This window comes from Lissotriton vulgaris, chromosome 9 (genome assembly GCF_964263255.1).
Source record: "Lissotriton vulgaris chromosome 9, aLisVul1.2, whole genome shotgun sequence".
Classification (NCBI taxonomy): domain Eukaryota; kingdom Metazoa; phylum Chordata; class Amphibia; order Caudata; family Salamandridae; genus Lissotriton; species Lissotriton vulgaris.
Genome location: NC_141697.1, coordinates 507225851 through 507247772, shown reverse-complemented (window position 1 = coordinate 507247772; position 21922 = coordinate 507225851). Strand labels below are relative to the sequence as shown.

Genomic DNA, 21922 nt, shown 5'->3' with positions numbered 1-21922 from the left:
TTGATCAGACCCTCCACTCTCACTATTTAGCACATGTGGCTATAAAAGCATTAGCGGTATCAAAATTTCTTCTCAAAGCGTGAATACTACTCACTCAGCAATGCATAAACTCCTTTTCTACATTTTGCACATATCAAGTTTTCATGTTGTGCATTATCAAAAGGTTATTTTTTATGCTATGTGTAATTAGAAACTTTTGATCAGAACTTTGTGGATCACTACCCGAGACTCTGGAAGAGACAAGCAGAAGAAATGGGCACCAGTTAATTGAATTAGACCAGGCTTGGGGTGTGATTGGTTAAGGCATTGGCTTTAGAAGTTACGAAGTTCGAATTCAGGGTTCCAAACTTGACAGGATGTGTGATCTTTGGCATCTTGAGATTCAGTTCAGAATTTGCAGAGTACATTTTTTAATTAAAACAACATTATTTTCAGAATGTTTATTTTATTGAGAAAATACTTCTTAAACGGACAACAAGGCACAGATTTTCAGAGTGGAAGCTAAGATAGTAGCAATGAGCTTCGACACTTAACACACAAGAATTTCCCGAAATCAAACTTCCACTTCCCTTTACATAGATTAGTTACACAAATATGTACCAACAATAAACCACTGGTTCTTAACCTGTGGTCGGGGAACCTGGGGGTCTGTGACTGCTTAAAAATTAAATAAAATTAACAGATAACTAGAGTGTATATAAATGAAGAAACAAAATGTACTACTGTAACATTTAAATTGTTATGTTAATGTGATGGAATCTAAAAATGAAGCCTAAAAAAACTCAAGTTATTATCCTCAGATTGATTCGTGGGAGCAGTGCAAGTGCATTAATCAGACTACAGAATGAACAATGAGAGGCCATAAGTTGAATTGACATAAGCTCCAATACTTCTATGAAAATAAAAAAGTCATATTTGCTTGTGAATTAAATAAAATAGTTAATCATTTGAGTATTTTTCTTATAAATGTTTGTTTCTGTATTTTTTGTGTGTACTGTTTTTCAGCTAAAACCATTGAAAATGCTTAGGCCGGGGTCCACAGCTTCCAGTAATGACTTAGTAGGGGTCCCTGGATTCCAATATTGATGCAGTGGGAGACCCGGGTTCCAGTAATGATTATTTGGAGGTCCACAGAAGTCAAAAGGTTAAGAACCACTGCTCTAAGCAACTAGTCAAAATATGTTGTATGAGAAAAAAAAACAATTAAAATTAAATGCGGCTAACTTTAAACCATTTACTTTCGATGGTGTGGCAAGCAATTGGTTCAATGATGTTATGCTTACCCAAGTTGATGCAAGCACCATAAAGAAGAAGAGCATATGATAAATCAAAGAAAATACATTGCATTTTCTGAAATGTATCGACTTCTCAAGCAGATACAAAAAAGCAAGCATTTCTAAGGCCAGTAGGTCTTGCCATAGCAAACCTGTGATATTTTATTTTAGTTTTTGGGAAACATATGCAATTGGCATTACAACTTTCAAATGAATAAAATACAAAAAAAAGGTGGCATGCATATGTCTAAAACAAAGAAAAATGAATTGAAAAATGAATCACAGCAAAACAAGTTTTAAAACATAAAATGAAAGCAAAAATGAAAGTCGAGATTGGCTCATTGGCACTGGCACCGGAAAGGACAACTTATTTTTAGGTGGAAGCGCACGTGAGTACAAGAAAAATGCTGTCACTCATAGTGAAGCGAGGCAATGGAAGAAACAGGCTGATCCATTGCCCCATAATGTGGCGGGCTGAAGCAAAATGTGAATGACACTTGAACAGACAAACAGATAATCAGGGTTGATGTGCATCACACGCACAATTTTATTATGATTTGTTTGGGAACGCATCAGGTTGGTTGAAACACCTAAAGCTGTCTCCAGGCAAGACCTAATAAAAATGGTTATCCTCACTTGCAGTTACATTCTGCACCTAAACTGATGTGCAGACACGCAGGTGCTGCAAGTGATAACAGACTGAAAATCAAAGCAAACTCCTAAAGTAATATGCTATTCTTTTTCCATAAGGCACACAACACTTATTTGAGTTAAAACATGTAAGTAAACCAAATTGCCTACGCTTAACATGAAACAGTTTAACGGATATGACAGTCCTGAATTTTAACTCACTACTAACAGCAATACCAGGCATAATTACCTTAAAATGAGTAAAGTGCCGAAGAATAATGCAGGTTAATGCTGGGGACCACATGGAACCTACAAAGGTCTTGACAAAGGTACAACTTACAGTTAAAAGATGCAAACGAACCAATTCACTGCTTCTAGGACAAATTGCCCGAGCCATTTTGGATTCAACAAAGGTCACACAAATCTGTGAACAATACACTTAATACATGGTTTAAATATTTTTGACGCACAAATATTCCTACATAGAAATTAAAGTGTACTTTCTGTAAGAACATGGGATCCAATTAATTGGAATGCCTATGTAGTCCCAACAGTATGGTACTGCCACAGTATGTTCATACATAAATCATTCAGAAAATGAGAAAAAGAGTATATTCTTATATGTAGATTGACAGCATACATGATAAATTCAGTAGTATAGATGGGACTGTTTCTGACAAAGTCACACAAGTACTGTTGACTTTTATGCACGTTCCATTGTGGGCATTTTATAAAAACAGATTTTTCTGTGATCGATTGTCTTTCCTTTGCACAGGCTAAGTAAGAAATATCTCTGCGAGATCCAGAACTGTGTGCAATTATCATTCCAAACTCAAAAATATTACTGATGAAATGGTTGTAATATTCTACAGTTTTAATAATGGACACGAATTTAAAAAAAATATAATTACATTCAGGTCATTAAACAAAAAAAAAAATCAGCACATGCAACAACACTACATAAATGAATGTGATCCTGCCTCTGACACTAAAAATGTAAGCGTGACAAATCCATTATTTGCCATGAACCATTTATAGAGCCGCATATAATTTACTGTTCGCCAAGGTGATATTTGTTGACTCCTTCCCCGCTTTCGATCTCACAACAACTGGTCCTCCTGGTTGGTTCATGCTCAGCAGAAAAAAGATTTAGAGGTTAAGTTCAGGTCGCAAGACAAATGAAAGAGTAACAATCCCAGTGACACGGTATAATGTCTTCCTCCGCGCGATCAATAGGGCACGGCTAGTCCCATTACCATAGAGATGACTTGCTGGTTGTTGAATGGTATCTATTGTTTGACGAGAAAGATTTGCCACTTGAACTGTGACATTCCCCTAGGCAATGTACTTCATCAATTATATGTACTCCTGTAATATTGAATCATTGTCATGTAAATGTACGGCACGCACTGTGGGAGCAATTATTGCGAAGGGATAAGGGCTTACAGAAAATAACGGAAGACTGTTCAAATTCAGCAAATTTAGCCATAAAACAATCCTATCAGAAAAGATGCTTCAAAATATAAATTGCATTTAATATTAATATGTACAGCGACTGCTCAGCCTGCACATCGGGGGAGATGCACATTCAAGTGCAAGATGTGCAGAATACAGATTCTATAACCAAATGCGTTACTATTCTACAAATAAATGCTGCCTCCTTAACAAGGTAGTACAACATAGAACACAAAAAGATGTAGCTGCTTGTTACAATCTTTTAAGGTCATTTAAGCTTGCTTTAATGGTCTGCAAGTCTCATTGCTCGGTTGAATGTTTTACCCAGTCGACATGGTTCCTTTAATGGGAATCCTGGAAATTCAGATTTTAAAAGCAACAACATAAACTGAGCAACTATTTTCCGTGAGTCTAATTAACAATATATGATACAATCAAACTCTATTTTTTTTATCCAAGATAAAGTCAGTCCCTTGAAAAATGTCTCACATTGGAAATGAATTTAGCAAACATTTAATTGTAGACAATATAATTGAGTTCACTAAGTTGTCCATGCCTAACTTATCACATATCGGTTAACCTGGCACCCTAGTGAGGGGTGCTTAGAACAATTGGTAAGAATTTAATTTTTGACGTCACAATGATAAATGGGAATTATTTTAACTCATTTCATTTGCATATCAAAGTGCTGTGAAGTGGCTGTGGCACCATGTAAAATATAAAAAGTATAAATCTGGATGAAAGGCTCCAGCAGTGTTTCTGCTAAAGGTATTTTTATGTATGGTGCAATAGTCTGTGTCAGAGGCCAGAAGCATCAACTGTGGTATTGGAGAATAATCTCACGAAAACAATCTGGTGGCTCCTTGGGCAGAAGAAAATTTGCATCGTCTTTGGATCATCAGTTTTGAATGGGAGAATTATTTTGCCTACTTGTTGAGGAATGATACATCAGAGTGCCCTATTGTCTCCAAAGCATAGAAGATAATTCCACACATTATCACATTCTGGAACTAAAAAATATAATGCAGGTTTGTGAGAAGTTGGCCTGGTATATGATGTCCTCTAACTAAAGTGGACACCTTGCACCAGTCCAAACAACCCTTATGGTGATTTAAGAGGTCAAAGATAACCTTAGAAAGCTATCCAAGTGGTAGGTGTGGAGAGCAGCCTTCAGGCGTAGTCTTGAACGAATGTTAAGCAGCTTGTTTTACCGGAAGGCATCTATAATGTATTGATTGAATGAAAGGAGAACCACAAAGTATTTATAAAAATAGGTAATTATTATTATAACACACCTTAAATACCTCTCAGTATCTGCTACACGAAGATAAACACAAAGCACACAATACTGTAGCACAGAAACAAACCTAAGTTGCACTAATACACAGTGGGCTCCAGGGGGAGGCCAAACCATATACTAAAATAGTGGTATAAGAACCACGACTCGAGTCAAGACAGTGTCTAGAGCTTGTAGAATCGCTGGGACCCCAAGGAACCACCCAAGGTGAGTAAGTAGGGGCCCCAAGGAAGAAGGGTGCTATGTGAGAACACAACCGCATGCTACGTACAATTCAATGGGAGAGTCACGGTTGCAGTTTTAGTTTTTAAGGATTCTTCACTATGGATTACGAAGAAACCCTTTAGAACATAGAAGGTGGGTGAGCCACCCCACCCGTGGATACTGAAGTACCAGAGCTACCTATCCCAGGGAAGCCAGGTGCATAGGGTCGAAGTGGCATCGGAAATCGATGTCGCTCTCAATGGGAGTCTTCAAAAAATGCCACTGCTGGAAAGAAGAAAAGTGTCCGGTGGAACCCACAGGTGGCTTCTTGAAGGAAGGAACCTGAAAGCAGAGGGGACTGAGTCTGGGTCACTCAGGAATGACCAGGGGCTCGGTAGATGAATGCCCATCGATGTCGGGTGATTCAGGTGCGAAGATGGAGAACTTGACTCTGCAGCGACGGGGACCAGGAGATGTCGAAGCTGACCAGGAGCCGGGTACGAGCTATCCCACGAAGGGTGTCGAGTGCTGAGGTGTCGGTGTCTGGCGGGAACACCAACAAACCTTGGCAGCGGCAACCCACGAAGAAGGTCGAGGAAGATCACGGTGTGGCCCAGCAAGGACCAGGAGACTCACCAGAGCAAGGGGAGTCAGGGCAGGCCTGGAGCAACCAGGGGAGCCCAAGAAAATCAGTGATGTCCCTCAAATTGACCCACAGGCCGAAGGCACAGGAGTTGCGAGGGGACCTCTAGCAGTTTCACAAAGTCACAGCTTGCAGGGCACGAAGTGCGAGGAGGCCGAAGTCCTTTGTACGAAATGTGCGCAGAGGTTGGGGCTATCAATAGCCAATGCACTTAATTGGGGAATGCCAACAAGCATATGCAAGTGCAAAAGTACGCGGTGCACAGGGGTTTGTGTTAGGGGGTCCCCACAAGGGATACTGGCCTCAAACTCGGTGAGAGGGCAGCTTGACCTCAAAGAACATAGGAACCCATCTCCTGTGTTGCCGGAGCCTTCTAAGTCCGCAGGAGCTCAGGATCAGCAGATTGGTCAGTCGAGTTACGTTGCCTGCAAATGCAAGCGAGGGACTCCTTCACCCCAAGGGAGATATTTCAGATGTCCTTGATGCACTACAGTTCCTGCACGGAGCCTAGATGGTGCACAGATGATGCATTGGACGGAGAGGAAGACTAAGTTGGGCCCAGTCGAAGTCCGGTGAAGTCCAGAGTGTCCAGGGAGTTGAAGTTCAGTGGTTTCTTGATCAGAATGTTGTCCATGTCGAATCTAGGGCCCTACAGCCAGGTAAGCCCTTTTGTACCCACGGGAGAGGGTTGGACAGATTCAGGGGACCCTCCCAGGGGAGGGTCAGCACAGTGGGGAGGATACTCCCATGTCCTTTGTCCAGTTTCGCACCAGAGCAGAAGCCAACAGCTCCCTGGACTGGTTTGAACTGGACTATGCACAGGGACACCATGTGTACCCCAGAAGCAGACTTTCAGCCCTAATACACTAAATCCTGTCTGGGAGGTGGTCACACCTCCCTGCGACAGGTTGCCTATTGTCCTGCCTTCCCCTGCTCGAGCTTGGCTCAGCAGCAGGAGGGCAGAAAAGTGTCTCTGGTCAGCAGCAACCATTTTGTGCTGCCCGGTTCGAGAAGGCTGGTACCGGAAAGATAAGTGACCCCACGAAGCTCTCTTCAGAAGGGTGGAATCCTACCTTCCACGCGGTTACTGAGTGGAGGTATGATTCCAAGGTGTTTGATACCAAACACAACAAGTTTTGTTGCAGCCTTTTTCGAGATAGCATTTTACGCGAGCATATAATGCACCTCTACCTATATGTCTAGCTGCGTCATCGACAACCTGAGAGAATGGTCTCTGAAGGCTGCAGAGGGGTTCTGCTCATGCAGGGGCACCCTCTCACGTACAACCCAGCACCCTGCCTTCACGATTGTCAAGGCCTGCTATAGGGGTGACTGATAAGTTTTAAGTGTAGTGACCTATAGATATAGTAAACCTATATCTAAAGTAAGTGGTGCAAGCACCAGCATACACAACCTGCAATGGCAGGCCTGTAGTTCCATTTTGCCTGCCTCTCATGGGTGGCATAATACATGCTTCTGCCCAAGGGAGGCCTCTGGGGTACCTATGCCCTGGGTACATGTGTACCATATAGTAGCGACTGAAAAGGGTACCCCAGTATCCAATCTGGAGTGTACCCAAGTACATGCATAACATTTTAAGGAGAAAGCAGATACTCTGGGGTCCTGATTAGCAGGATCCCAGACAGACTAGTCAAAAACAGTGCAACATCAATCAAAAAGTGGGGGTAACCATAAGAAGCAGTTCCTACTTTCCTACAATGTTTGTGTAAATACTTTTTCCCCATCATCACCAACACAACAGGTGTTAAGATATCTGGGAACTTTGGAACAATATATGCTTGCTCTATGAGCTCCAGGTCAAAACATCTCAATTTCTAAACTATTCGATAAACCTACAATTGGTTAACATGTTCATGTTTATTTGTGGTGGAATTAGTTTGCTTTAAGACTTATGGTAAGTGAATATAAAACTGGGAAAGATAGAGTGACATAGTAAGAGTCCAGCCTGAATGTAATTCATGATAGCACTCCCTTCACCAATCCCTTTGGCAATTGAGCTGTATGGATACACTCCACTCATAGTACATCAAATGCTTAAATTAACAAGTTTTCAAGGGACTCCTGAAGAGCAGGAGTATACCCCGTATAATCCACACTGAGTTTTTGACATTTTCGCTACTAGCTTCATCTTTGTACACTTATCCTGTGGACTTACACACAAGTCATTAATGCCAATTAGTTTTCCCAAAACAGGTATCATGTTTTGGGGACAAAACACATGCACTGAGACCAGATTAGCAGCCTCACCATGCCCAGAGGTCTATCTACACTGCCAGAAAACTAAGTGGATTTCCTACAGTGTTACATAATTTTAAGTAATACACACATTACTTGGAAAATACACACTAGCAATCATATTTTGACTATTGTGAGTATCTAACTTCTACGAAAGATTGCTCTTTACTTCAGACAGCACAGTCCTGCTTTGTTTGCTCGCTTATAAATTCAAGCATACTTTAAGATGCACAGGGATCCCAAACTGCATGACCAATTTGTTGGAAACAGGCAACAGATGCTTCATAAGTTCATAACATAACATACATTCGCATTTAGAACTACTCCTAGAGGAAGTTGAGGCTACAAATGGTCCATGTATCTGAATGCGGTAAAGGATCCCGGCCTGTACTCCGCACAAATGAATGCGTTTCATGGCTAAAAACATAAAACTAAACTAAAACAAAAAAACGAAATTGGTGCATGCTCAGACAACTAAAGCGGTCTCTGGATGAAAAACAAATTTCAAGGATGGTACAATGATCCTTCTTACGGAGTACCCCAAATTAGTCACAAAACTTGCAGGTTAAACAGTTAAGAGTACAATGCAAATTAATTATTTATCAATATTAATAATTTTTTTAACAAATGTCTTTATGAGCAAGGTGTACAGAGATATCTTGTAAATGTTAATTAGATGTCATCAAAAGCTTACCGGAATGTTGTATGAAATAGTAGAGTAGCAGCCATGGCTCCAAAGAAGCTACAGAGAAAATTAACCCGGTACGCTACGGATCCAAATGGAAAGAGGCTGATTGCAAGTCTGGACAGCATAGTAAACAGAGGGTAACCAGGAGGATGAGCAACCTAAAGAAAAATAATAGCCACAAATGTATACACGATTGATGTTATAAAGAAAATATTCATTGGCTGGAACATTATCAAATAATAAAAGTTTGAAACAAATGCTTCAACGCTTTGATATATGGATTACTCACAAAGTTCAATAACTATACACATTGATTTATTTTTTTAAATGTACAAAGCCTCAAATTCTCACACAAAGATCAATGGCTAAAATAACTTTTCACGACCCCCTACTCCACACAAACCTACTTCATGTTTGACGTCAAAACATAGATTCAAATTCCCCTTTAGAGAACAGGGAAATAAAGTATATTCAAAATGTGTAACAGTGTACAGATAAAACGTGTAACAATGCACAAAGCTGTAATAAAGGAAACAGGAACTCAGCTTCAATACTATAAGGGACTTGAAGCACTAAGTATTGAGATCAGAAACTAAATTTCAAATGTTAATGATCATTTAAAATGCTCTTCAATTGCATTCCATACATCTTCTCGTAACATCCCATGATTGATACCAGCAAATAATTGGGGGCTCCAATACATGCTAGGTGGAGACAGAAGGTGGGTGTTTGTCTAGTCTTCACTATAGTAACTTTTGTTTGCTTTTACCTCGCTTACTTCTCCCATTCCAAACCACTGGAAACAGATTACATGGGGCAACAGAATCTTGAGGGTAAGCATGCTAAAACATATAGCATCGTTTGCTTTTGGATCATCCTGTCCTGCTATGTGCTTTAGAGACAAGTTTCAGATCCATAGCCCTGTCAATGAGGAACTCAAAGGCTTGTCATCTATCCATATATTCTAGCAAGATTGTCCAACATTGGTCTGAGGAAGGCACATTCATACTTGGGATTCAGGATAACCAATGAACATGTAAAAGATTCCTGCTGATGTTCACTTTATGTGAAACACATATTATATGGACATCCTTAAAGTTTAGAATGGTTCCTGCGCATAAGGACCACAAAGAGATGAAAAGAATTTCAGTGACGGGACAACATTATATAACCAATTATGGTGCACTTAAACGTCAAAAATAAAGAAATCATAGGTAAGGAGTTACATATGTCCAAAAAAGAAAACCTTATCCGATTTAAATGTGAAAAGAGCATGTACCACAATCACCATAATACCAGACGTTTCAAGTAAGAATGACTCATATTAAAGGCTTTCCTAGGCCCATTGGTTTAAACAATACCACAATCCTTCCGAGGGCCAAGCTCAATCATAGGTCACACATAACTGATGCCATCAGGTGAGTGTTTTGTTGTCTCAGACACTGAAAAGACTCCACTAAATGGACACAGAAGGTGGTTGGTGTTCTCATGTAGCCTCAAATGCTAGAATAAAGGTAATTTTCTTCTTATACTAGACAATGGTTGCTTCCTTCTTGGCAGAAAGGTCAACAGTGAAAGTTTATTCTTTAGAAACTACACTTTCAAGCTGAACAATTAAAGGACAGGAAATAGAAAGCTATGGTATGTTAACTGCAACATCTGAACTGGGAGTAAACACAGGTGATCCCTGTCTCCAATCCTCCTGCTTTAACTATTGAACCCTTGTCTATTGGAGAAAAGTGGCAGATAAACAGGTCTTTAGGTCAGTGGAAGGAAATGAGGATAACATTTTGCTTTACGATGATGCCACATATGCCACAGACACCTAGCGAGCAATACCAAGATTGCTGGACAACTTAATGGACTACACAAAATAATCAGGCTCAGCTGGTCTAAATCCATCATACTGGTGGGTTACCCTTTGGGTATGAGACAGAGAGGGTCCACAGGCCTTACAATCAGCATAGATAGGTTCTAACATTGGAGAAATATAATAGCCTGTGAGCTGGAGCATTCTTTGGTTGTAATATTAAGAGAACATTGGCTGAATTTTGAGGGGATGCAATACAGGGGTTAAACGTTCATACGCTCTATTGGGTAGAGAACCCGCTTTTTAAAATTAACACTCCTTGTGAGGAGAACACCCCATACACTATTCTGGATACCTTCTTTGGGAAAATAAGGGGCGGTACAGTCCATGCTCTGGGGTGAAGGGTAACCATGCATTGGGCTATGTGCCCAATAAAGATCAGTGTACACTGGATGTACAGGAAGAAAGAAACCCACACTACTTCTAGCCTCTGCAAATGAGATTGGGGTGTGAAAAATGACCTAACTGCCACTAGGTTGGATTGACAGAACAACAACAAGTGAATCCTCCTAATTTTGCCCAACATTACTTAGGAAAGGGGTGTCCCTTAAGGGGTGGGATCTCATAAGCATCTCTAAAGGGGAAGAATTAGCTGGGATGGAGGGAATACAATTACTTGCCCAGCTACAAAAGGAATTTGAGAGGACCCCTTCATGGATACCCAAGGCCAGCTCAATGGAGATTAGGATTTTTACCTAAAAGTTGACCAAAGCAACAATATCAGCCATATAGAAGACTTTGATAAATAATCCCTTCAACTCCCTACTCACCCGTAGAAATATATGGGAGCAGAATCGGACTATTGAGATGGCTCTAATACACCTTGAGAAGTTACCGTCCCAGTGGACCTGACACTCATCCAACTGACGATACCTCATACAACATACTATAAAAGGGGCAGAATACACAGGAGGGACCTGGTACCAGATGGGGCCAACTTGGAGTGCAGACTCGTTGAAGGTACCTTTTTTCACATGGTATGGAATGCCCAGATATTATAGATCACAGATAGACACACACTTGCTCAGATACTGGAAGTGCCAAGAACACCCAAATTCATTGTCCTGGATATTCCAAATAATGTACACATGGTCAAAGGAAAGTAAACCTTAAGCTCCATGGGGTTGATGATCAAGAACTGGGATGAAGCAAGACAGGAGGAAATGCAGGGTTCTGGTTGGGATAGACGGTGTGCGACTATGGACCAACATGTGGTGACAGAATAGGTTTGTGAAGGCAGAAAATGTTCCCAAAAATTCCAACCTTAGAGAAACTATTTCAGACTGGGTAAGGGCTAAAGACTATGTCCTATGACTAGTGCATAACAAGGGAATTGACATGAGCCCAAACCTGAAGTCATTAGATAAGCAACACTTGAAAGTTATGTACTGCATTTGTCTCCTCATGTCTAACCACTTGTTATTCTATGTTTTTATCTGTGGTGCAATGTTTTGCTATTTGCTCAAGTATTACGGTCTACATTTTCTGTCTAACATTCATACTTTTTATGAAGTGGTTTTAAAAGAAATAAAACATTTTCACAGAACGCCACACATCTTTCTACAATTAAATGGTAAGATTCAGCAGAAGGTCTAGGTCTCAATATTATGAAAATATCAGAAGTTTCAAAAAGAGAACTGGCATTTCCAAATTGGGTTCATCGTTATTAGGGAACTATTTGTGCAGATACCTAACATGGGAAGTACCAGTTAGCAAAATAATTACCAGAAAATATTGCCATCTTACACGTTCCTAATGTTGGCATATCTATTTGTGGTACCTCTTCTAAACAATATAATTTTGCTCCTTTGACACCCATAGCGGTGGGTTTGTTCAAAGTTACCTTGAAACCTTGTGCTGCTCTTGATCCCTGCCCTGTGAAGACTCAACTTGACTATACGAAATTGGATTTTTTTTGACTGGGTGAAAACCCTTCACAAGCAACAACCATAATCCTTGTCACAGTGAACTACAAACGTCACTACATTAACCTGTGCTTAACCCTCTGGTAGCTTGGGACAAAAGCAGTCAGGCTTAACTTAGAAGCAAGGAGTATTTACACAGGACACAAAGACTAAAAAGGTGAAAACACAACACAAGTAAAACCCCAAACAAATTTAGAAAGAGAGAGAATTGTAATAAATAAAATAAGGCCAAAACAACAAGATTCCAATCAGTACAACCAGAAATATGCAATTTCAGAGTTTTATCTCAGTATTGCGCCTAAAAGCACAAGGTGTCACTCGCGGTCATTTGGTGGTACTAGACCAGGGAAAAGTCACATGTTTAGGCCAATCATGATAGAGCGTGGGCTCAATACAGGGACCAGGTCAGTTCTGCTAAAAAAGTTATCCAGCACGAAGATATCCGTTCCACGTGGAGGAGGCCGTGAGAAGCAGGGAGAGTGTTTGGGATGGTCATTGCTATAGCGAGAAGAACAGGCCCGGAGTTGAAGATGGTCACTAATGCAGCACAAAGATCTGGTTGAGCATTGTGGACAGTTGTTGCTGGAGCTTCATGTTGCCGGTCACCACAGGATATGGTTGCTGTATTATGAAGCACAGATCTTGTGTTGCCGGTCGTTGATTGAGGTTGCTGAAGCGCGAAGAGTCGGGTTCACCAGAGCTTCGCGCTGGGGGTCGATGTGGGTAGCAAGATCTCAGAGGGAGTGTGCCCATTCGCTGTTGCGTAGAACCCAAAACTTTAAGGTTGCTTTTTTTCTTTACAGAGGAGTGCTTTCTGATGACAGCCAAGGGTCCAGGACCTGGGAAGGCACCTCTTGGGGATTAGGGACTCACTATAGCAGAGACCAGCAGAGCCTAGGGAGGTCCAGGTGCAGGTCTAGTTGCCATGGGTCAGCTGGGCAGTTGTAGGAAGACCTCTGGAGCTTGTCGTGTCCCTGTAGCAAAGAACAGGTCGGCTAACTGACCCTTTGAGTATCTCAGGTAGTCCTGGGTTCAAGGAGATGGGCCTCTCTCCCCTTCAAACAGCAAAGCAGGGCTCAAGTAGCAGGGAAGTCCTCTTGTAAGACTGTTGTCTATGCTACTTTCCATGGGTATCAGAGAGACGGCTGGCTGAGCATGTACACTAGAGTACATGTTAAACATGTGCACTTCCTCGGGTCTTCAAATGTATTCAAAATAATTTCCATCAAAACCTTGGCACCATCCTACAACAACATGCCTGAAACTACAACCATTAAGTCATGATCAGCTTTATGCCAGGCGGGCACCATCACACCATGCATACCCTTAATATGTAATGAAGTACCACCATAATGCAGTGGTCCATTGTATTTTAAAATCTTCTTTAATAGTAAAGTCGGATTTTAAGTAATATTTCTGGAAAAGCCACTTCTACAAAGTTGGCTTTTTCTTGGTGTAACCACGTTGTTCATGCAGCCTGTTTTCTTCTGGATCACATGACTAGTTGTAGGTGGTGGTTGGCCTTTGTATATTCCTTCCAGGTAGCCACACATAGGGGGACTGGGTGTTGGCAGTATATGACATCCTGGAAGGATGGGAGGAGCAGAGCTGTGCACAGCCTCACCTGCACTTCAAAGCAGCTGCCTCAGCCCTCAAACAAAGAACTTCACACTAGCCTGTGAACTCTTCAGTTCACTTCTGGACCTGTGGTGGACTGAGGACTGCCCTGCTGCCTTTGGCCTGCTGTGCCGTTCAGCTGATGGCCCTGATGACTGAGGTCTGCCTAGTGCTCTAATGCGTCAGACCTGCTTTTCTGCTTGTACCCAGGACTTTCAGAGTGACTCCAAGTTGGCTGGCCTCCTGAACAGAGCCTCAGGTACAGAAAAGGATCCAGCCATCTTGAACCCACACCTAGACTAAGCTGGTGTAAGTCCTGACCCTCCAAGTGGTGCCCTCCAATCCTGGGCCCTTAAGAGTGCTACTAAAGGTGTCCAGATAGCCAAACTCCAAAACGTGGAACACAAACATTTCTGCCAAAAAGAGCCCTGGGAACCGTGAGGAGACCGGGACCTACACGTTCGCCTATCCACCCAAGGTGCATCACCAATCAGCCTGACTTTGTGGCAGCTCGCACTAAGTTGCTGTCCACAGCAGCAAATCCTGTTCAGCGGCTCCTTGCAGAAGGGGTATCCAGCCTCATGGAGCCTTGTCAGCTACGGGCTGTTGCTTCATCCTGCTGGAGATTTTTGACTTCCTCAAAAGAGACTAAGTTAGAACACAGAAATCTTCACCTGGATCTTGTCCAGTGGCACCCAGAATATGTTTCCTCCTCAGACACCACTGGCTGCCTTGCCAAGTTGAACTTTACCTTCTTGAAACATTTTTTTCACAAAATCTATTCTAAGTCCAGAGGTAAGCAGGGACTGGGCTCAGTCCACTATGTGTATCTGAACCACGCTCCATCACGGTCACCATAACTTTTGACCTTGTTCCGGTGTCGTGCGAATAGATATCTGCTCTGAACTTTCAGACGCTATTTTTCACTTTAAAAATTCGGAACTCTGGTTCCACTGATTGGATTTTTGTCATTTTGATGACAATTTATTTTATTTTAATCTATTTTTCGTAATTGCTGTGGAATGTTTCTTGTGTTTTGACTTTGTTATTGTGTAAGTGCTGAGTAAATACTTTGCACATTGCTTCTAAGCTAAGCCTGACTGCTTTTGGGCCTAGCTACCAGAGGGTTAAACACAGGGTAATTTGGTGGTTCACGCTGACAAGGATTGTGGCTGTTGCTTGAGAAGGGGGCTCACCCTCCTAACCAACAACGCAATTTCCCACAGACGCCAACAATAAGGAAAGAAATATCACCATATGGCCAGAACCACCACTATGCCATGGATGCCCACAATGTGTCAGCAATTGTGACATGGATGGGAATCAATGGGCAATGGATGCTCACAATGTCCCAAGAATTAACACCATACTGCCAGCACGGCCATCATGCCTGTGGTAGGTAGTTCTGTACAATGAATGTGCTCAATATATCAAAAAGGACCACCATTCTCTCAGAACCCATATTATGCCACAGATATGGAACAACCTTGCTATGGATCTTTAATATATGCCAGGAACTACAACTAATATGCCTGGTTCAACTATACACACACACACACGCTCTTGTGCATTTTCAAACACGTACAAACACAGACTCAAAATATTTTTTTCCATACTATTTCTGCCTTCCTAAGAGGCCATCCTGACTGTTACGGGTGGTCGAGGCTGCCCTCCTCTTCCCTAATACGCTCGCGGATGTTGCACGATCAGTGCTCTAAGGAGGAGAACGAGGGACAGAAGCGCCTTAAGGGTCCCGGGAGATGGGTGGTGGGAGGTGTGCCTAGGAAGAAGGATGCCACAGAGTGTGCTTTGGACAGCTACAGGAGAGAGCCCATGGGTTGGACGTTTTTTGGGGGTGGTGTATTGGTGGGGTAGGTAGTTCTCATTAGTAGAAGAACCTCCACAGCTACCGGCAACTTCCCCTATGGTACAGGAATTCTAAATGTTGTCAATTCTTCAGAAAATATAAAAGAAGAAATACAGAGTAAGAGTGAACGATGGGACCTTCATACAGTCTTTCATGCTCTGCCGATTTATGGAAGAGCTGTCCCTCACGGCCACTTCATTTTGCGCATGGTTACAATGCCCAGTTTGCTATTATTGGGGGATTGTGATTGGCCTCACGTAGTCTTTTAGTTGCAGATGCAACATGACATGTACCTTGCAATCATAAGCCCGTTTGTATTCACTTTGCTGTCAGAACAACATTTTAACTGCCTATTTGTGGTTTTTCTGTTAAGGAAGTGTGTTATGCTCAAATCCTTCACTCCGTGGAAACGACAGTTCTACTAACTAATCGTCAGTGCACGCTTATTTGTTTTCACCTTGCTGCAATGATAAATGTGTGGCTTTTTTTGTCAGGAAATTAAAGGCATGTCCCCACTCAGGCCGTCTTAAAGATGCAACGAAAACGCTAGCCATTTGCTGGAAATATGTGCTAACCAATATTTTTATGAGAAAGTCGTCATCTTATTTTGCTGTCAACTAAAAGCTGTAACCATTATAATCAAGTGAATAGTTCTAAAAGCACAAGTTACTACTTGTGTAACGATATATCTGTAAGAGGCATTAGTTAGTGATAGATTCCTTACCTTAGAATATCCCCAGGCGTCAGACTGGATCCGGAAATTTTTTGCGTAGCAGTACCCTTGCGCGTCGGTAGGCGTCATCTGCGGCTCCGCGCCCGTGGGCGCCGTGATGACGTCGCCGGAGTACTTAGACGCCGCCTCCGCGTGCTGACGTCAGTTCTTAGCCACAGCTTTTCCGCGCCAGAAACGCAGAGCCATGCTCTGCTTTTGAAACTAGGGCCCTGAAAGGGGTGCCCTTAACCCTAGATATCGGTTCGCAGAAACGGGGAGGATGGGTGGGTCAGTAAGGAATCTATCACTAACTAATGTCTCTTACAGAAATATCGTTGCACAAGTAGTAACTTGTGCATCTGAAAGAGACACGTTAGTGATAGATTCCTTACCTTAGAATAGATAGCCCAGCAATACCAACCCCGGTGGTGGGTCTGCGAACCAATAATCACACCAGAAAGTCCTGGAGGACGGAACGGCCAAATAAGCCATCCCTCCGGACTTGGCTGTCCAGGCAATAGTGTCTTGCAAACGTGTGCAGCGAGGCCCACGTAGCTGCCAGGCAAATGTCCTGCAATGGCACTCCTCGGCCCAAGGCAGTTGTAGTCGCCGTGGCTCGAGTGGAATGAGCCCTCAGCCCAACAGGGGGTTCCTTCTTAGCCAAGGAGTAACACGCCTGGATGCACAAGATGATCCACTGCGAGATGGTCCGCTTTCTCTTCTTAGCGCCCACGTAACCAACAAAGAGTTGGTCATCCACCCGGAACTGGCGTGTGCGATCCAGATAGAAAGAGAGCGCACGTTTTGGGTCCAGACGGTGAAGCCTCTCTTCCTCTTTCGAGGGATGTGGAGGCGGAAAGAAGGTGGGCAAGGTAATGGACTGCCCGATGTGGAAGGCTGTGACAACCTTGGGCAGGAACGAAGGTCTCGTCTGCAACACAACCTTGTCCGGATGAACAGAGAGGAAAGGAGGTTTAGAGGATAAAGCCTGGAGCTTACTCACTCTCCTGGCAGAGGTGATGGCAACCAGGAAAACAGTCTTCAGAGTAAGAAGGCGAAGAGGACAGTTATGAAGTGGCTCAAAGGGAGCGCACATCAGAAAAGTAAGAACCAGGTTCGAGTCCCACTGAGGCATCACGAAGGGAACAGGTGGAAACGTGTGTGTGATGCCTTTCAGAAATCGATTTACAATAGGGGACTTGAACAAAGATGGCTGGTCAGGCAGCCGCAGGGAGGCTGAAAGGGCAGAAAGGTAGCCCTTGATAGTGCCCAGAGCAGAGCCCTGCTGGGCAAGAGAAGGAAGGAAGAAGAGAACATCAGAAAGAAGGGCAGAGAGAGGATCCACAGGCTTTGCTGTGCACCATGCCACAAATCTGTTCCACCTGCAGGCGTATACCATCTTTGTGGAGGGACGCCTGGATGCCAAAAATATGTTACAGACTTCAGGAGGCAAGTCAAATGGCCTCCACTGTCGCCGCTCAATCTCCAAGCATGGAGGTGGAGACTGGACAGGATCGGGTGGAGAACCGTCCCCTGCTGCTGCGACAGAAGGTCCTCCTGAAGAGGCAGACGAACCGGGGGATCGACTGACATACTGAGTAGCTCGGGATACCAGTACCTTCGGGCCCAGTCCGGAGGATGACTTGTGCCCGGTAGCGCTTGATCTTCTTGAGCACTCTGGGAAGAAGTGGTATAGGCGGAAAGGCGTACAACAGACCGCAACTCCACTCGCGACGAAAAGCGTCGCCGAGCGAGTGCCGCCTTGGAAATTCCAACGCGCAGAACTGATGACATTGCGCGTTCTCTTCGGTGGCGAATAGATCTAACTAAGGCTCTCCCCACTGCAGAAGGAGACCTTGCGCCACTTCCAAGTTCAGACGCCATTCGTGATCCATCATGCACCGGCGGCTGAGTTTGTCCGCTCTGGCGTTCAGAGAACCTGCCAGGTGTTGAACCACCAGGGTCACGCCCTGATGTTCCAGCCATTGCCAGAGGCGCAGAGCCTCTTTGCAGAGGGTCCACGACCCCACCCCGCCCCGTTTGTTGCAGTACCACATGGCTGTGGTGTTGTCCGTGAACACCTGCACTACACTCCCCCGGACAGAGGGAAGGAATGCCTTTAGTGCTAGACGAATCGCCCGTAGCTCCAAAAGGTCGATATGGGCCTCTGATTTACGCCTCTCCCATGTGGCCTTCCCAGCCCTGGAGGGACGTGTCCGTCACAACCACGTGCTCCGGTTGGGAAAGGGAGAGGGATCTGCCGCTGACCCAATCGCGGTCCGTGAGCAACCACTGCAGCTGTCTCGCAGTGCCCTCCGAGATCAGGACATGGTCGGACAGGTTGCCCCGATGGTGGGCCCACTGAAAATTCAGGTCCCACTGCAGAGCCTTCATCCGCCAACGGGCGTGATGCACCAGAAGGATGCAGGAAGCCATCAGCCCCAGAAGCCGCAGCGTCAACCTGACCCAAACTCGGGATAAAGGCTGAAAGATCGGAATCAGAGTCTGTATATCCCGAACCCGCTGTTCAGGTGGGTAAACCCGAAACTGCGCAGAGTCGAGAACCGCTCCAATGAAAAGGCGCTTCTGAGAGGGACACAGGTGTGAGTTCGGCACATTGATGGAGAACCCCAGCTGGTGCAAGAGGTCTGCCGTCGTCTGGAGGTGGCTGACGACTGTCTAGGGCGAGCCCGCCTTCAACAACCAGTCGTCGAGGTAGGGGAAGACTGAAACCCCTAACCTGCGCAGATGAGCTGCGACCACCGCCATCACTTTCGTAAACACCCGTGGGGCGCTGGTAAGGCCGAAGGGTAAACTGAAAGTGCTCGTGGCCTACCGTGAACCGCAGGAAGCGCCGGTGGGCCGGCAGGACGGGGATGTGGAAATAAGCGTCCTGCAAGTCCAATGCTACCATCCAGTCTCCTGGGTCCAGGGCAGCTAACACCTGAGCCAGAGTCAGCACTTTGAACTTCTCCTTCCGGAGGAAGCCGTTGACATTCCGTAGGTCCAAGATAGGGCGTAGGCCCCCTTTGCCCTTCTTGGGTACAAGAAAGTAGTGGGAGTAGCAACCACACCCTACTTCCGGCCCAGGAACACGCTCGATGGCCCCCTTGGCCAAGAGGGCAGAAACTTCCTCCTGCAGAAGCCGCAAATGATCCCCGGATACGCGGTGGTGTGGCGGTGGCATGGCTTGAGGGGTCGTTCCGAAGGGGAGGGAGTAGCCCCTTCGGACAATTTGCAGCACCCACCTGTCCGATGTGACGGTGCGCCAGTGGAAGTGGTGATGGCGAACCCTGCCCCCCACTGGCGTCACATGGGTCTGAAAGCACGGACTAGGAAGGTTTTGAGGTGGATGCTGCAGGGGTAGGTGTGGACTGGCCTCGCCTTGCACCCCTACCACCGCCACGGCGGTTTCCACGTCCGCCACCGTGCTGGATGTTAGCCTGCAGCTCGTGGCTGGGGGCACGTGTGGGGGCGCCCCTTCCTTGGCCACGAAAGGAGTGAAAGGCACCCATTTGCTGGCGCGGGCTGAGAGGCCCAAGAACTTGGCGGTAGCCCTGGAGTCCTTAAAGCGCTCAAGCGCATGGTCTGCCTTGTCACCATAAGTGTGTTTTGGACATCGGCCGAGAAATTGGCGGACCTCAACCAGGCGTGACGACGAATCGCCACCGTCGTCGACATCGCTCTGCCCAGAGAGTTGGTAGTATCCAGCCCACACCGGATGGAATACCGTGCTGCATCCTGGCCCTCCACCAGGGCTTGGCCGAGTCTAGCCCGTACCTCCAACGGGCAGTGTGGCAGCACGTCCGCTACCGTGTACCACAGAGAGTGGGTGTAGCGGCCTAAGAGGCACGCGGTATTAACGGACCGCAATCCCAAACCTAGGAGGAGAATATCTTTTTTCCATAATTCTCGTACCTCTTAGATTCCCGGTCGGGGGGAGCCGACAGGAATGCGGTCTGGGAATTGGATGCCTGGATAACCAGGCTCTCAGGGGTGGGATGGGTAGACAGAAAGCAAGGGTCACCCAGAGCCGGGCGGTGGCGTCTGGCCACGTTCCTATCCACAGGCTGTCCTGTGGCGGGCCTGGACCAAGTGCCCAGAAGAACATCTGACAAGGCCTCATTAAACAGCTGCAGAGGCTCGGCCGAGCTTGACGGCGTTCTAAGGACCTCAGTGAGGAGGTTAGTCCTCACGGCCGCGACGGGGAGCTCAAGGCCCAGGGCCTTGGCTGCCCTCATCAGCACCACGCTATAAGCATCCCCCTCCTCCATAGCCACGCTAGGAGGGAAGACAAAGCCAGTGTTGGGTGAAGTGACCAGCCCACTGGCCTCCCCAAGCTCTCCTGTCCAATCCACAGAAGACTGACACTCCCGTGCCAGAGGGTCCTCAGACCCCTCCCAATCCTCCTCATTACCCACAGCCTGGTACTCAGGCTCAAAAGATGGGGCCGGGTCATTGAAATAAAAATCTCCTAGCGGCGTCGAATACAGCGCAGAGCGGCGCCGCTCCGACGCCAGACCCGAATCGAGGACAGAACCAGGGACGACGTCGTCCTGGGACGGCACCGGGGGAGACACCCGAGGGGCCGGCGCCGGCGAGGTCGTTAAGTCGACCGGCGATGACCCGGATCCGGAACCAGACCCAGTGGGGCCCTGCGGCGTCGGGACCGAAGTCGCCGACGGCGAAGCCCCGGACAGCGCTGGTGCCGAAGCAACCGGCCCGCGTGGGGACCCAGTCGGAACCGCTTGGCCCGAAGGCGCCGCAGAACCAGACGGGGAGCGAGTGCACTCATGGCCATGAGGAAGTCAGCAATCTCCCGCGGCGTTGCGTCCTGCCCAGGGACCGGCGGGTGTGGGGCAGGCTGCGACACCTGCGGCTCCTGCGGAGCCACGTGGGCAGTGTCGCCCGAACCCCGGCTGCGCCGCGTGAGCGTCGGGCGGAGTCAGAAGAGCGATGGTGCCTCTTCGACTTCTTGTGCCTCTTACCTGAGGACTTCAAGCCCGAAGACCGATGACGACTCCCAGAACTGTGGGGGCTCCGGCCCTGCGACTGGTCCCTCGACCTCCCTTCGGACCGGGACCTCGAGTGGCGTGGGGCAGACTGCCGAAGCTCGAGTCGCTTGCGGGACCGCTCCCATCTAGCCTTAGTCGTCAGGGCCCGGCAGTCGGAGCAGGCCTTGTCGTCGTGGTCCAGGCCCAAACAATGCAGGCACCGGCGATGGGGGTCGGTAACCGACATCAGTCGGTTGCAGTCGGCGCAGGGCTTGAACCCGGGCATCCCTACCGGCACCGTAGGAGTCGATAGACTTCGAAAAATGGATCAGAAAGGATCTCAAAAGGTTAGTCAAAAAGTGACTTGGGTACAACTTTTTCCAGACGCGGAGACGGCGTCTAAGTACTCCGACGACGTGATCAGGGCGCCCACGACGCCGGAGCCGCAGACGACGCCTACCGACGCGCAAGGGTATTGCTACGCAAAAAA

At 46.0% G+C, this 21922-nt stretch overlaps 1 protein-coding gene across 1 annotated transcript in view; it reads right to left on the bottom strand.

Annotated features, from left to right (window-relative positions):
* The window catches only part of TMEM260 (transmembrane protein 260), a 645490-nt gene that overhangs the window by 482303 nt on the left and 141265 nt on the right, over positions 1-21922 (bottom strand). Inside the window, exon 3 of the mRNA XM_086937970.1 lies at positions 8454-8605. Within this exon, the coding sequence (XP_086794096.1) occupies positions 8454-8605 (152 nt within the window). The remainder of the gene's footprint in view (positions 1-8453; positions 8606-21922) is intronic.